The sequence below is a fragment of the Scomber japonicus genome, chromosome 18 (assembly GCF_027409825.1).
Source record: "Scomber japonicus isolate fScoJap1 chromosome 18, fScoJap1.pri, whole genome shotgun sequence".
NCBI classification, from domain to species: domain Eukaryota; kingdom Metazoa; phylum Chordata; class Actinopteri; order Scombriformes; family Scombridae; genus Scomber; species Scomber japonicus.
The window spans coordinates 24744188-24761589 of NC_070595.1; the positions used below are offsets into that span (position 1 = coordinate 24744188).

The 17402-nt window shown below is 40.0% G+C and overlaps 1 protein-coding gene across 1 annotated transcript in view; it reads left to right on the forward strand.

Moving 5' to 3' along the window:
- Window positions 1-9188: 9188 nt before the first annotated feature.
- The window catches only part of kmt5c (lysine methyltransferase 5C), a 21361-nt gene continuing 13147 nt past the window's right edge, over window positions 9189-17402 (forward strand). The window contains exons 1-2 of the mRNA XM_053338925.1: window positions 9189-9758; window positions 13653-13785. Coding sequence (XP_053194900.1) covers window positions 13673-13785 — 113 coding nt within the window. The 5' untranslated portion in view covers window positions 9189-9758; window positions 13653-13672. The remainder of the gene's footprint in view (window positions 9759-13652; window positions 13786-17402) is intronic.

Here is a 17402-nt window from a genome sequence, read left to right on the forward strand (position 1 = left end):
TCGCTGTAATCTTTCCACTGTTCACCTTGACAACAGGACAAAAGTCCACATTGGATTTTTAAAACCTTTCTTGCATCACTGTGTGTACGTCTGAAAGTGGTTTGTTCTTTATAGCTTACCTTTTCTAGTGCACACACCCACACATATATATATCCAAAGAGGAAGGAAGGAAAGAAGGACAGAGGAAAGAAGGAAGGAAAGGAGGGAGGAAGGAAGGAGGAAGGAGGAAAGGAGGAAGGAGGGAAGAAAAGGGGATGGAGGAAGGAAAGAAGGAAGGGAGGAAAGAGAGAGGAAGGAAAGAAAGAGAGAAGGAGGGAGGAAGGAAGGACAGACAGAAGGAAGGAAGAAAGGAAGGAAGGTAGGAGGGAGGAAAGAAAGAAGGAAAGAGGGAGGGAGGGAGGGAGCAAGGAAAAGAGGAAGGAAAGAAGGACAGAAGAAAGACGGAAGGAAGAAAATGGGATGGAGGAAGGAAAGAAAGAGAGAAGGAAGGGAGGAAGGAAAGGGAGGGGGGAAAGAAAGAGGGAGGGAGAAAGGAAAAGAGGAAGGAAGGAAAGAAGGACAGAGGAAAGAAGGAAGGAAGGTAGGAGGGAGGAAAGAAAGAAGGAAGGAGGGAGGGAGGGAGGAAGCAAGGAAAAGAGGAAGGAAGGAAAGAAGGACGAGGAAAGAAGGAAGGGGGGAAGGTATAGGGAGGAGGAAAGAAAGAGAGAAGGAGGAAAGGAGGAAAGGAGGAAGGAGGGAAGGAAAGGGGATGGAGGAAGGAAAGAAGGAAGGGAGGAAAGAGAGAGGAAGGAAAGAATGAGAGAAGGAAGGAGGAAGGAAGGACAGACAGAAGGAAGGAAGAAAGGAAAGAAGGAAGGAGGGAGGGAGGAAGAAAGGACAAGAGGAAGGAGGGAAAGAAGGACAGAGGAAAGAAGGAAGGAAGGTAGGAGGGAGGAAAGAAAGAAAGAGAGAAGGAGGGAGGGAGGAAACCTTAAAACCTTTCTTGCATCACTGTGTGTACGTCTGAAAGTGGTTTGTTCTTTATAGCTTACCTTTTCTAGTGCACACACCCGCACACATATATATATCCAAAATGTGCTCTAAACAAGGATCCTACTGTTTATTGGACACCCACAGATAACCGAGAAAGAGGTGAGAGATAGATTTACAGATATGAACGTACAGATGTTGGTTTGTGCTGCATAAGAGGAGGAAGAGTTAGGATGAGTTTAAAGGCCTGTGATTGACAGGAGCCCGCTAAAAAAGTATTCAAGATGTTTTAATTAAAATATCATAATTAACCCTCCTGTTGTCCTCAAGTCAAGGAAGGAAGGGAGAGAAGGAAGAAAAGGAGGGAGGAAGAAGGAAAGGAGGAAAGTAAAGAAGGAAGGAGAGGAGGGAGGAAGGAAGGGAAGAAAGGAAAGAAGGAAGGAAGGACAGAGGGAAGGAAGGATGGAGAGGAGGGAGGAAGGAAGGAAGAAAGGAAAGAAGGAAAGATGGAGGGAGAAAGGAAGGGAGGAAGGAAAGTAAGGAAGAAAGGTAGGAGGGAAGGAAAGAAGGACAGAGGAAAGAAGGAAGGGGGAGGTAGGGAGGAGGGAAGAAAGAGGGATGGAGGAAAGGAAAGAAGGAAGGGAGGAAGGAGGGAGGGAGGGGGGGAGGGAAGGAGAAAGGAAAAGAGGAAGGAAAGAAAGAAGCACAGAGGAAAGAAGGAAGGGGGTAGGGAGGAAAGAAAGAAGGAAGGAGGGAGGGAGCAAAGAAAAGAGGAAGGAAGGAAGGAAAGAAGGAAAGAAGGAAGGAAGAAAGGAAGAAAGAAAGAAGGAAGGAGGGAGGTAGGGAGAAAAGAAAAGAGGAAGGAAGGAAAGAAGGACAGAGGAAAGAAGGAAGGAAGGTAGGAGGGAGGAAGGAAAGAAAGAGAGATGGAGGGAAGAAAAGGGGATGGAGGAAGGAAAGAAGGAAGGGAGGAAAGGAAAGAAGGAAGAGAGAAAGGAAAGGGAGGTAGGAGGGAGGGAGGAAAGAAAGAGGGAGGGAGAAAGGAAAAGAGGAAGAAAGGGAAGAAGGACAGAGAAGAAGAAAAAGGAGATACTGAACATGCAAGCCTTATCTCCTCGGGCAGGTTGTTCCAGAGCCGAGGGGCCCTGATGGTAAAAGCTCGACGGCCCCCTCCTCAACGTCTGAAGTGTTTTAACAGCTGAAAGGTCAAAGGTCAAAGGTCAAAAAGGGTCAAATCTGACTTATAACAGTATGTAAGAGTTAACCCTTGTGTTGTCCTCGTCTTATTCTTCTTTCCTCCATTCCTTCCTTCCGTCTGTACTTCCTCCATCCCCCTTTCTTCCCTCCTTCCTCCCTCCTTTCCTTCCTTATTCCTTCCTCCCTTCCTCCCTTCCTCCCTCCCTCTTTCTTTCCTCTGTCCTTCTTTCCTACCTTCCTACCTTCCTTTCCTCCCTTCTTCCTTCCCTCCTTCCTTCCTCCCTCCTTTCCTTCCTTTCCTTTCCTCCGTTCCTCCCTTTTTTCCTCCCTTCCTTCCTTCCTTCTTTCCTCCCTCCCTCCTTCTCTCTTTCTTTCCTCTGTCCTTCTTCCCTACCTTCCTTCCTTCCTTTCCTCCCTTCTTCCTTCCCTCCTTCCTTCCTCCCTCCTTTCTTTCCTTCTTCCTTCCTCCCTTCCTCCCTCCTTTCCTTCCTTCTTCCTTCCTCCCTTCTTCCCTCCTTTCCTTCCTTTTCTTTCCTCCGTTCCTCCCTTTTTTCCTCCCTTCCTTCCTTCCTTCCTTCCTTCCTTCCTTCCTCCCTTCCTCCCTCCTTTCCTTCCATATTCCTTCCTCCCTTCCTTCTTTCCTCCCTCCCTCCTTCTCTCTTTCTTTCCTCTGTCCTTCTTCCCTACCTTCCTTCCTTCCTTTCCTCCCTTCTTCCTTCCCTCCTTCCTTCCTCCCTCCTTTCCTTCCTTCTTCCTTCCTCCCTTCTTCCCTCCTTTCCTTCCTTTTCTTTCCTCCGTTCCTCCCTCCTTTCCTTCCTTCTATCTTCCTCCTTCCTTCCTTCCTTCCCCCCTCCTTTCCTTCCTTCTTCCTTCCTCCCTCCCTCCTTTCCTTCCTTTTCTTTCCTCCGTTCCTCCCTCCTTTCCTTCCTCCCTCCTTTCCTTCCTCCTCCCTTCCTTCCTTCCTTCCTTGACTCGAGGACAACAGGAGGGTTAATGAGAATATTTCAGTTACAATCAAACCGACGCTTTATATTTGTATGCAGGAAGTAGCATGAATGTTTACACAGTGTTTTATGATCACAGCTCCATGTCAGTAAATATTGTAGAGCTGTAAGAGAGTTGCAAGCCTTCACAGGTAGAGGTGCGGTTACACTAATTATCCATCCATCCTCCTGCGTGAGGTGGTGAGGCCCGATGTCTCTTCTATCTCTTTTCTTTTTTTTTCAACTATCTTTTTTATTGAGAACAAGGTACAAAGAGACAGTAATATAAAAAGACAATATTTTAGATTTTTCTCAGAACACATATACAGATACCCCCCCCCCCCACCCACCCAGAGAGCCCCCCCCTAACCCTAACCCTAACCCTAACCCTAACCCCCCCCCCCCCCACAACATCCAGTGCATCCCATTTCAAGGAGATTAAATAAGTAAATCAATAAATAAAGGTTATGATCCCTCCTTCCTCCTTTCCTCCTTCTCTCTTTCTTTCCTCCTCCCTACCTTCCCCACTTCCTTCTTTCCTCTGTCCTTCTTTCCTTCTTTCCTCTTTTCCTTGCTCCCTCCCTCCCTCCTACCTACATTCCTTCTTCCTTCCGTCCTCCCTCCCTCCTTCTTTCCTTCCCTCCTCCCTTCTTTTATCTGTCCTTCTTTCCTTTCCTCCTTCCTTCCTTCCTTCGTCCCTTCCTTCCTTCGTCCCTTCCTTCTTTCTTGACAGGTAAAGCTATCATTCAACTTGTACAGTATGAAGAAATTAAACAAAGAGAAAAACAGAAAAAGAAAAAACAAAAAAAAGGGGAAGTAGGTAATTTGACAGTCAAGTTTTAGAATAAATGAGGAGGCCGTGCTTGCTGTGCAACATCATGCATCACCCTTCAGGATGTCGTACCAGTGGATTCATGAGTTATCAGTAGGGTGATCTCTTTTCTTGGAGGCCCAAAATATTGTACAGCTGGTAACAGACTACACAAGAGAGTTGCAAGCCTTCACAGGTAGAGGTGACCTGTGTGCCTGTGTGTGTTGGTGAGGCCCGATGTGAAGCCTCTTTTCATGGGGGCCCAAAATCCCTGCCGTTGCCCCTGGATACAAACATGATGTGATGAGAACAAGGTACAAAGAGACAGTAATATGAAAAGACAATATTTTTGATTTTTCTCAGAACACATATACAGACACCCCTCACCCCCCAGCCCCCAGCCCACCCTACAACATCCAGTGCATCCCATTTTAAGGAGATTAAATAAGTATATAAATAAATAAATAAAGGTTATGATCTTGACAGGTAACGGTATCATTCAACATGTATGAAGAAATTAACAAAGAGAAAAAAGAAAAGGAAGTGGAAGTAGGTAATTTGACAGTCAAGTTTTAGAATAAATGAGGAGGCCGAGCTTGCTGTGCTTCAGGATGTAGTACCAGTGGATTCATGAGTTATCAGTAGGGTGATCTCTTTTCATGGAGGCCCAAAATCCCTGGCGTTGCCCCTGGATACAAACCTGATGTGATTTGGATGTTAGGTGTTAGCATGCGTCTTGAGTTTGTTTTACGAAGCTGCGTGGGTCTTAATCATCTTACTGACTAAAGTGGGATGAAACAAGCTTTTTTTTCTTTCTTTTTTTGTTGTTGTTGAGTAATGTAGATCAGCAGGTTTTTACAAAGTGAAGCACTCTCACACAAAATATTCAACTCTGCTCTTTGTTACGGATCTGTTTGTGTGAGGTTTTTTTTTTTATTATGTGGTCTGTGTCACAGTGGTACAGTCTGCACTCACAGGACAAATGACCCTGTACTGTAAAGGGTCATTGTTAAAAGCTGCTCCCCTTCAAATGTGCTTTCAGTGTAAGTGAATGTAAGTGATGGATGGCAAAACTCCACAATGTATCCACACAGTCATTCAGTGACCTGGAGCTTATATATGAAGCTTCAGCAGTCTGAGTTATAGTCATATCAAGTGGATATCTAACACATTTACAATCTCTTTACCATCGAATTCCCTCTTTGTGTTTCCTGCTAACCCTTTGTGAAAGGTGGGTTAGTAGGAATGAAGGTATGAAAGGAATGAAAGATGCTGTACAAATATAAAGTTTCATTGTTGAGTTATGAGTCATTCTCTTTTGTGTGTGTGTGTGTGTGTGTGTGTGTGTGTGTGTGTGTGTGTGTATGTGTGTGTGTGTGTGTGTGTGTGTGTGTTTGCATGCTTTACCCAGAAATCCTGTGTGTGTGGACTTAATCCGGCGTTCTTAATACTGATCAACCAACGAGGGGAAAAAAACAATAAAGCAGGAGCAGCACACGAGCCACGAGGGATGGCATGAACAGATTATATACATGTATGAACAGGAGAGAGAAATAAAAAGAGAGAGCTCCGTATTTGGATTGTGAAGACAGGATGGTTAAAAACTGGACTATTATTCTAAGAAGCCATTCAGACACATGATGAAATACCTGAGTTGAATATGTGTTAAAAGGTTTTCCACTTTCCTTTTCTTGTCCGAGACGGTTATCTCTGACAGCTTGACTGATATGATGGACTTTGAAATATGCAGTAGTACCACTGTGGGTTGTTTTCCAGTTGAAACCTGTCCGCAGAGGCAAGGCGTGGGGTAACACGTCTGTTAGCCAAAATACCTTTTATTATTACAACCTCTCCTTCCCTCCAGCAGCTCTGGTTACTTTTTAGAGTAATTATTTTGTTATATTGATATAAATGTGTTAGGTTTAGACTCACTTTCTGCAAGCCCAGACTTTTGACTTTTGGTATTGTAGATCAGCATAAACTTAAAATAAATGTCCTTAAATGGAGAAAACAAGCACAGTCACAGGTTAAATGAATGGGAAGTGTTCACCATGCATACTTTAAAAACAATGTGGGAGATAATGCAATCAACAAAAATCAAACCATAAGATAAGAACATTTTGTCTGAGAGGTCATTTAATAGACTAGACGACACCTAAGTTCCTTTTTAATGGTATTTGATGCATTTAAGGTTTTTATACATCACTTAATAGTAAGTTATAGTTATATCTCTAGTCTCTTATTTATTCTGTCTATTTAATTATAACACATAATTACAGCCTTTAAACCTTCGTGTCGTCCTCCCGGGTCAAATTGACCCCGTCTGTTTTGACTGTTCATTTTTCCTCCGTTCCTTCCTTCTTTCCTCCCTCCTTTCCTTCCTCCCTCCCTCCTTCCTTCCTTCCTCCCTCCTTTCCTTCCTTACCTCCTTCTCTCTGTCTTTCCTCCCTCCCTCCTTGTTTCCTCCCTTCTTCCTTCTTTCCTTCCTCTCTCCTTTCCTTCCTTACCTCCTTCTTTCTTTCTTTCCTCCCTTCTTTCCTTCCTCCGTCCCTCCTTTCCTTCTTCCCTCCCTCCTTTCCTTCCTTACCTCCTCCCCCCTTTCCTCCCTTTCCTCCCTCCCTCCTTTCCTTCCTTACCTCCTTCTCTCTTTCTTTCCTCCCTCCTTCCTTCTTTCCTCCTTCTCTCTTTCTTTCCTCCCTTCTTCATTTTTTCCTTTCCTCCCTCCCTCCCTCCTTTCCTTCCTTACCTCCTTTTCTCTGTCTTTCCTCCCTCCCTCCTTCCTTCTTTCCTCCCTCCTTTCCTTCCTTACATCCTTCTCTCTTTCTTTCCTCCCTCCTTCCTTCCTCCCTCCCTCCTTTCCTTCCTCCTCCTTCCTTCTTTCCTCCCTCCTTTCCTTCCTTCCTCCCTCCTTTCCTTCCTTACCTCCTTCTCTCTGTCTTTCCTCCCTCCTTCCTTCTTTCCACCCTCCCTCCTTCCTTTCCTTCCTTCTTCCTTCCCTCCTTCCTCCCTCCTTTGCTTCCTTCCTTCTTCCTTCCTCCGTCCCTCCTTTCCTTCCTTACCTCCTTCTCTCTTTCTTTCCTCCCTTCTTTCCTCCCTCCTTTCCTTTCTCCCTCGCTCCTGTCCTTCCTTACCTCCTTCTCTCTTTCTTTCCTCCCTCCTTTCCTTCCTTACCTCCTTCTCTTTTTCTTTCTTTCCTCCCTCCTTCCTTCTTTCCACCCTCCCTCCATCCTTTCCTTCCTTCTTCCTTCTTAATTGTATTAGTTGCTTTTATCGACCTCATGGTTTTTGTATTCTCATTCATCTGATCTCTTTATCTGACTCAAAGCCTTCAATTTATTTATGAGTATTGTTCAGATTTTTGTGGCCAAAAACTAAATAGTGGTGGACTCATGATGATTTGCAGCTTCACATCCTCATCGTCATCACAACTGGTTCATAATAAAAACTGATTGCTTCACTTCTAATTACAGCCTGTAAACTGTAATAAATGTCCCCTCTGAAATTGAATTGTACCTCCCTGAAACACTAATCCAGTGTTGTGTGAACTCCTCATTAATTTAAATGATATGTAAATAATAAGTGTTCTTACTGTAAGGTCCCCCTCCAGTTAAAAATGTTTCTCCTTCTTGTTTCTACACTTGTTTTTTGTTTTTTTAGCATCGCTGTGCAGAGTTTGTTTTTATATTCATCGAGTGAAAAGTGGAAAGTTTCTCTGTGCTCATTAAAAATCAGATTTTAGGAGGATTTCTGACATTACAACTAGTTTGGAAGTCAATCCTGGACTCAGTGTGATGTGGAAACTTACACACATACAGAAAATAAACTGAGATTTACAGTAAAGTAGTAAACAGCTAGGAAAACATTTGATATGAAATACATTTAGATATTCAGAGTTTGGAATATTTAATGAGAGAAAAGGAATAAATGTCATTTTAGATATTTTTTAAGATGCTGCAGTTCACTTTTACTGGCGCTTTTTGCACACTGAGCATTTTATTATTATTTTATTATTATTTATTACATGTATAAACATATTTGTGTTATTAGTACAACTTTTGGGTATTTTTAGTGATAAGTTTTTAGTTTTTTCCCATTGAATATAGAGGTCTATCTATCTATCTATCTATCTATCTATCTATCTATCTATCTATATATACAAGATAATAACTAATAATAACTTTTTATGGAGTAATCAAATCAGACACTAATCAATATTTAAAGTATAGCTTTTTGCATCAAACATGTCTAGAGGGGATCATAGCAGACATAATCTCATAATAATCTCATAATCTCATCGCTTTATAAATGTGCTTTTATTGTTAGTGTGAGTATATAAACATACATCCTAGCTTATATTGTGTTGTTATGCGTGTATATATATGTGTGTGTGTGTGTGTGTGTGTGTGTGTGTGTGTGTGTGTGTGTGTGTGTGTGTGTGTATAGATTTATTATATTTCTGTTGCTTGCTTTCTTTGTTGTGTGTCATGAAAGTTAAAACAATTATAAGTATATATATACAGCATGTAATAAATAATACTAAAATACTTGCATACTGCAGTATCTAAAGAATATCTAAAATAACAAAAAAAAAACATATATATATATATATATATATACAAGTGAAACCGTTTCTGTGAACTGTTAACAGGCTACAAATGGTGCAAAGAAGAAGTGAAAGGGTGCAGAGCGATGAAATAAATATTCAATGGTAATTAAAAATACATGTTACTTTAAGGACATATAGTGGGTGGTTTTGTACAGTATATACAGCCAGTTGAAATATACAGTAATGAGTGAAATGTGCAGAATTTTAAACTAAATAAATATATATTATTCATAGGTATAGCGGGTACTGTAATGTTTCTAGGTTAATAGTAAGTGTGACATAAGTGTGATATATATAGTAGCAGGTGGGGTATATTTATTTTAATAGCTTTATTGTCATTACAGTGAGGGTCAGACAACAATATATAACGAAATTTAGACAGCACTCCCTGAGCCACAAGAACATTTAAGACAATTAAAAAACAACTTTATAATAATATTAACAATCAATAAGAGCAACAAAGTGCAATATGCAATGTAAAAAGGTGAAAACACAGCAAACAATAGCTAGTAGTAGTGTAGTATTGCTCCCGCGTGACAGCATCTCTGCGCTGCATGGATGCACACAGCTAAACATTGACCTCTAATCTGTTGTCAACATTGTAAAGAAGAGGAGGGAGAAATAAAACATACCCGTATTGGAAGCACCGCCTATAAACACTCACCTCTGCTCTGTTATCAACATTCTAAAGAAGAGGGAGAAAAAACATACCCGCATTCGAAGCCCCGCCCATAAACATTCCCGACCAATAAATCACAGCTCTGCACTCGAATTCAGCCAATAGCCAATCAAGCAGCATGTGGGCGGGTCCATCGGTAGTTCGGTTGCACTGAGTGGACGTCGCTCATCAACTTTTTTTTTTCTTCTCCCCAATTGCTACTAAACGAGCCTTGTGCAACGCTAGTTAGCTACATACATTTCCCCAACTGGTTTGTCATCACCTTATGCTGCATATTAGTGTTCAAACTGGGATTTGCAGTCGCTAAAAATCCCCAGCAAGTTCCTACAAAGTGAAGAGGAGGCTCCATTTTTGTTTTCTCCTTCTCGTCTGGTCGGACACGGATAGGGGAAGCTAGTTGCTGCAGCAGCTGCTAGGCTAACTCTCTCTCTCCCTGCCCAGGTGAACAGGGGAGCGAAAGGAAGAAAAACAGTCCATCTGACACGACTTTCGTTGACTACAAAACACTCCCAGGTAAGTTTTTAACCTCTTTTATTGCGCAGCATGCACCCAAATAGCTGCAGGTTGCTGCACAGCTTCCCTCGTAGTTGCTGCATTTCATCACCGCTGCAGTCCCTGTTAGCTTGCAGGCCTAGCTGCTATTTAGTTAGCGCCCCTCTTTTTTTTTTTTTTTTTTTTTTTTACCCCTCGTACTCCAGCTGATTGCCAGGCGTATTTTCCACAGCAAGCCGAGGTGCTAAAGCTCGAGACACATTCCTAACTAACAAGCTCAGGTTAGGTTGTTTGCAAGCTTAGTTTTTACAGCACGCACGACCACAGGGTGTTTTTTTGTGGTGGGAGTCAGCAAATGATCGAGTAACTTGTTTATTTGCAGGCTGGGATCAGCTGGGATGCACAACTCCATAAGAGTACCAAGCATATTTTTAAGGCATGCTGTTTACATGCACTAGCGTGAGAAACTTATTCATAGACCTGTTTGCACGGTGATACTCACAGGATCCGGGCTTTCTTATCATCTGTTCTTATCGTTTGTGCAGCTCTTCATTTCGCACACGCATAGTTATTTATTAAATAAAAAAAGAAGAATATAATGTAAATATACATGCAGATAATATATTATAATTTAAGTTATTAATTTATTAGGCACACAGTGGAGAAATATACATTATTGCAGCAGTAAATGGAGAGTTAAAAACAATAAATAATAAAAATATAGTAGAAAACAGTAACATTATGTATACGAATAATATTAGTGTTTAATAAGATATCCGAGTTTTATATTGTTATTGCACGTTATAAAGTGAATAAATAAAAAGTAATTAATTAATTAAAAAAATAAATATATAATTCTATTTATTTTCTGCTTTTTTTGCACACACAGTTTTGTATCATGTCAATATACATACAGATAATATATGATCATTTAAGATGTTCCTTTATTAATCACACAACGGAGAAATATACATTATTGCAGCAGCAAAGTGGATATTTTAGTTTATACAAAATATAATAGAGAAATAGTAACATTATGTATAAGAGTAATATTAGTGTTGAATGATAAAGATACCCGAGTTTGATATTGTTATTGCACAGATTTTAAATTGACTAAATAATATATATATATATAATAAATAAATATGTATATGTTTCTATTTATATTCTGCTGTTTTGCACACACATCATGTCAATATACATGCAGATAATATATGATAATTTAATTCATTATTGCAGCAGTAAGTGGATAATAATAGAAAGAATAATAATATAATAAAGTAATACTACACAAACCAAGTATATACAAAATATAGTAGAAAAACATTAAGTACAGGAGTAAAATGGTATTGAATGATAAGATACTGGAGTTTGAGATTGTTATTTTATTTTAAAGTGGAAAATATGAATAAATAAACATGTGTATATACTCCTATTTATTTTATGAGAGGAAGATGTTTCTTTTATTAGTCACACAGTGGAGAAATATATACATTATTGCAGCAGTAAGTGGATAGTTATAGAAAGAATTAATAACAATAAATAAATAAATAAGTACACAAGCAATAAATGGACATTACTAGAATAATATTAACATTATATACAGGAGTAAAGTGGTGTTGAATGATAAGATACCCGAGTTTGATATTGTTTTTTTATTTTAAAGTAGAAGAAATGAATAAATAAACATGTATATACTTCTATTTATTTGCAGCTTTTTTGCACACAAATAGTTTTTTATCATGTCAATATACATGCAGATAATATACAATCATTTAATTCCTTTTTGCAGCAGTAAGTGGATAATAATAGAAAGAATAAAGAACAATAAATAAGCAATAAATGGACATTACTAGAACAATATTAACATTATATACAGGAGTTAAAGTTGTGTTGAATGATAAGATACCTGAGCTTCTTCTTCTTCTTCTTCTTCTTCTCATTATTATTATTATTATTATTATTATTATTATTATTATTATTATTATTATTATTGCACATGTTATAAAGTAAATAAATAAACATGTATATATATATATATATTTATAATACACACATAGCTTTATTATCTCAGTAAGCAGAGTCTCTCCTTCTCTTTCTTACTCTGTTATCTTTGTGTTTTTATTTCTTTTATTTTTTTTAAGTCTGCATGTTTATTGTTTTTCCTGTTGACATCTGGACCACATTGAATTCCTACTACTTACAACTCAGAGGAAAAAAAATAAAAAATCTGATTCTAATCTCAGCGACCTATTTAGTCTACTACGAACCTGAACGAGGTGTTTACATGCCACAGTGTCCTGGTTTTAATATGAGAGTACTACAGGTAGCACAACCGACAGGGTGGGAAATTAACTTTTTATTATTACCCTCATGAAATATGTTTCAGGAGTGTTTTTGGATCATTTCCAGTGTGGGTTTTTCCTTTTTTCGCTCTCTCAAATGTTGGGAAATACTCTTGTTCTGTTTTGCATGACAGTCAAATATTCAATGACTCATATAAAAAAAAAAAGAGAAGAAGAAGAAGAAGAAGGGAGTAGCTGAACCTGTAATGCAAGAAATACTCACACTGAGTTATAATCCTCCTGTTACAGTATTTTTACACATTTTAATGCATATTTTTAATTTTTTTAAAAGTTGCGTCACAGTTCAACCTCTCCGCCACATTGCTGATTGTCCGTCGTGTTAAGTGTGGCACTCCGTGGTTTAAAATAACATGCGCTCCGTCAGCGTTTTCTGAAGGTACTTCTAAGGGCTTGTGCTGTCCCAGACATTTCAGAGTTGCACTTTGACTACAGAGCAACGTCCTGATCCTGATCCTGACACACTCTTGTTAAAAAAAAAAAAAAAGGCTTTAACTGTTTATTTACGAGGGTAATTAAAACACCCCCCCCCCCCCAGTCATCCAAATTCAAAGGGCAATTTTATATTTCTTTAAGGGCTATTTTGCTCTGAGGCCTCTTGTTAGTTTTCCATTCTGTATTAACCCTCCTGTTGTCCTCGAGTCAAGGAAGGAAGGAAAGACGGGTGGAGGAAAGAAAGGAAGGAAGGGTGGAGGAAAGAAGAAAGGAATGTAGGAGGGAGGGAGGGAGAGAGAAAGGGAAAGAGGAAGGAAAGGAAAGAAGGAGGGGGGGGGGGCAGGAAAGAAAAGAAGGAAGGATGGAGGAAAGAAGGAAGGTAGGAGGGAGAAAGAAAAAGAGGAAGGAAAGAAAGAAGGACAGAGGACAGGAGGAAGGTGGGGGGGGGAGAGAGAAGGAGGGACGGAAGGTAGGGGGTAGGAAAGAGGGAGAGAAGGAGGAAGGAAAGAAGGTAGGAGGGAGGGTGAAAGGAAAATAGGAAAGAAGGAAGGAAGGTAGGAGGGAGGAAAGAAAGAAGGTAGGAGGGAGGGTGAAAGGAAAAGAGGAAAGAAGGAAGGAAGGTAGGAGGGAGGAAAGAAAGAAGGTAGGAGGGAGGGTGAAAGGAAAAGAGGAAAGAAGGAAGGAAGGTAGGACAGAGGAAGGGAGGAAGATAGGGGGGAGGAAAGAGCGAGAAGGAGGAAAGAGGGAAGGAAAGAAGGAGGGAGGGAGGAAGGAAGGCAGGACAGAAAAGAACGAAAGGAAGGAAGGTAGGAAGGAGGGAGGGTGAAAGGAAAAGAGGATGGACGGAAAGAAGGACAGAGGAAGGGATGAAGGTAGGGGGGAGGAAAGAAAGAGAAAAGGATGAAGGGAGAAAGGAAGGAAAGAAGGGAGGGAAGGAGGAAAGAAGGTAAGAGGGAGAAAAGAAAAGAGGAAGTAAGGAACAGTCAAAACAGACGGGGTCAAAAACATGATGATAGTTGTGTTGCTTGTAAACAGTCTCACATGACTCTGCTCTGGTGTCGCTGTTGTTTTTATAGTTTTCTTCTTCTTCTCTTTTTTTTCCCCCCTGTGTTTGCAGCATGCTGATGGTGGGAGGCGATGGACGGATGCACTAGAATGAGTGTGAAGGAGCTGTGTGAGACCGATGACCTGGCCACCAGTTTGGTGCTGGACCCTTTGTTGGGCTTCAGCACCCACAAGATGAACATCAGGTAACGGCCTCGACCTCAACCCCCCCCCCCCGGAGGAATCTTTACTTATTAAGATTTATTTTTTCTGTTTGATTTCAACACCAACGCACAACTATACTCATCTGCTGTGTTTACTGGGTGTGTTTGAGTGACACAACAACCAGAGCTGTCCTTTTTTTTTTTTTTTTTTAAAGGGCAAGTTCAAAGTTTTTAAAAACAACAGTAAGGAGCCCAAAACCAAAACAGTTTTTTTCTCCGCTGTGATCATTCCTCCTGTTTTTTACTGAGTGTTTTGAAGTTCTTCACCTAATGTGCTCACTGTGTAAGTGATGAGGGATGAAATCTATAGCCCTAGTTTTAATAAGGCTGCTCAATTAATTGAAATTTGATTTAGAGGCAAAACGATCTCAAAACTAATAAAATCGAAGGGAAACGATTTTTAATAATAATGAGATAGCGCTCAATAACAAAGGTTTTATTTTGAAAAGCTTAGACCGGAAGCCACCACAGCTCCGTTAGTTTGACAGAAGCTGAAACACATGGCAAAATGTTTTAAGTGTAAATAAAAGTGCAGAGTTTCCAGTCTCCGTCAGACGATGCGGAGTTTATTAACTAATTATTAAAAACCAGGATGTGTTGTGTGAACTATCGTCATGGTAACCAGCTCAGCTCTATGAAAAAAGAAATGGCTAATAAATGCAGCATGTTTCTAAAGTAAAAAAAAAAAAGTTTTAATAATTGTGATTTCAATTTTGACCCAAATAATCATGATTATATAGCAGCCCTAAGTTTTAAACAAAAATGTATTTAAATGTGAAGGTAATACGAAGCTTCAGTAGTCTGAGTTAGTCATATTAAGAGGATATCTGACACATTTACAGTCTTTATAGCATCAAATTCCCTCTTTGTGTTTCCTCTGTTGAGCTGTGGTGGAAGTATAGTAACAAAAAGAGAGACTTTGACACTAAAGAGACTGTAAAATGAAAGTCATCTACTCGCTTTGACTCATTTGGACGGCTGAAGCTTCATATTAGCTTCAGATCAACTTTTAAATTACATTTTTGCACATTTAGATTATTAATGCATTATAAAGGGATCTTCTAATGGTCAGTATGAACAGGAGGAATGATTACAGCAAGAAAAAACTGGTTTCAAAGTCCATCTGGGCCTCTGAGCTATTGTTATAAGACAGCCTTTTAAAAATGTGTACTTGCCCTTTTGACTTTTACCCAAATTAAATACGATAACTGGCTTTATTTTGAAGCTGAGAGGTTAAATGAATGACGCTAAAAAGACTGTAACATTGAAAGATATCTACTTGCTTTGACTCATTTGGACGTGTGAAGCTTCATATTAGCTTCAGATCAACTTTTAAATACATTTGTTTTGCAAATAAGGAGGACTGTGGATTTTGTCCCCTCATCATCACTTCCATTGTTATCTTATTATGAAAGGATCTTCTAATGGTCCGTATGAACAGGAGGAATGATTACAGCAAGAAAAACAGGTTTTATATCATCATTTATCTTCCTGACTGTTGTTGGTGGTGTTGTTTTAAGATAGGCTAAACATTTCTTCATTTGTAAAGTGACAAGTAATATCAGTGAGTTATTGTCCTTGGTTTGCTATTAGGCATGGGCCGGTATGAGATTCTGGCGGTATGATAACCATAAGAAAAAATATCACGGTTTCACGGTATTGCGATTCCAGCTCTGAAATGTTCCTAAAAGGGAGAAAAATAAAGACAGACATGTTAATTTAACCTGAATGTGTAATGACGGTGTGAGGGGTGGTGATACTCTACGCTGCAGCTGCACCACCTGAGGGATTTCTGACCTTTCCACTTCCTGTCTCTGACCAGACTAAAAACAGCTCATACCTTTAGGAACGGTATGACAGAAAGTTTGGCGGTTTCAGTTATTGTACTACTTTTCATATCACGGTATACCTTGAACACGGTTATCATCCCATGCCTAGTTGCTATCTAAAGTTTATTTGACCCAGTGAACATTTAGTTTCGCGGCAAGTGTCTTTTAAAAAGCAGGCAGTGTTGAGCTCTTTGAAGGTTGTAGTTGATGATTATTTCAGAACATTTAAAAAATGCATGTTTTATAAAATGCAGATGAGCTGATCACGTTATAACCAGGAGTGGATTTACTCTCCACTGACTTCCTGTCGTGTGTTTCAGGATTGATTCTTTTAATATTTGATTGAATGTTTTAAAGCTGCAGTTGGTAACTTTTGAGTAGAGAGAGAGGACTTAGCATCAAATTTGAAGAAGTACAACTTTCAGATACCTCCTCCCCTCCCCCTCCCTCTCTCGCACTCCTGCCCCTGCCTCCAAAGTCCACGTGCACCCGATCGGTAAAACTACACTCCACACAGCTAGATATAAAAACCTTTTACAGTGACTTTCACATGGCTATACCTTACCTAGAAACTCAGAGATATGAGCTTGACTGAGCTGAGGGGGCTGTGAGGAGGAAGGGGGAGGGGGCTGTCAGCTGTCAGACGCTCCATCAGACACAATCCTGGCTCTGATTTGGTCTTTTTGTCGGGTCTCGGTGGATTCTGGTAATTTGCAGTAGGAGCAGTAGGTGGGGCTAAATGAGCCATATTACTAGTTTCATGTAATGCTGTCTTTAGATAGTGACATATTAGCAACAGTTGGAGATGCTAAACAGAACAGGACAGGAGTTTTTTGACATGAGACAAACAGGACATATGTATAAAATAACAGAATAGCATTAATTCATTTAATTTAGGCATTAAATCTAGAAAAGGTTGCCAGATTTTAAAAAAGGTTTCCTCTTTAGCAGATATAATGTACCTGATTTTCTCCAAGTGTAAATGCATTTCCCATTTCTCTCAACTAGGCATGGGATGATAACCGTGTTCAAGGTATACCGCGATTTGAAAAAGCCACGATAACTGAAACCGCCAAATTTTCTAACATACTGTTCCTGAGGTATGAGCTGTTTTTAGTCTGGTCAAAGACAGGAAGTGGAAAGGTCAGAAATCCCTCAGGTGGTGCAGCTGCAGCGTAGAGTATCACGACCCCTCACACTGTCATTACAGTGTATATTCAAGTTAAATTAATATGTCTGTCTTTATTTTTCTGCCTTTTAGGAACATTTCAGAGCTGTAATCGCAATACCGTGAAACCATGATATTTTTTCTTATGGTTATCATACCGCCAGAATCTCATACCGGCCCATTCCTACTCTCAACCACATTTCAAATGTAGGAGCCCTTTCAGATTTCCAAGACTGTAAAATTAGCTTTCTGGCTAACGTTAATGTTGAAAGGGAAATAGCCTTACTGTAGCTTCACAACTACTTTTCACACTATCTGGATGAATGGGTCTGGGTCACATGGATGATTAAAGGCCTTAGTGAAGAACTCAAACAAGCCGCCCCCCCCCCCCCCCCCCCAGAGTGATCATAGTGACAGTCTTACTTACTTTTATAAGACTTACCGACTGCAGCTTTAAAGCTTCTGCATCTTCACACTGAGGTCGACCAACTAGATTTATTCCTTCTTATAATCTCTTTTATTCTTTTGACCGTCCGGAGAGATGAAGCTGACAAGTCCGAGCTCAAAATTAACACACACACACCTGTTAATACTTCTCCTCT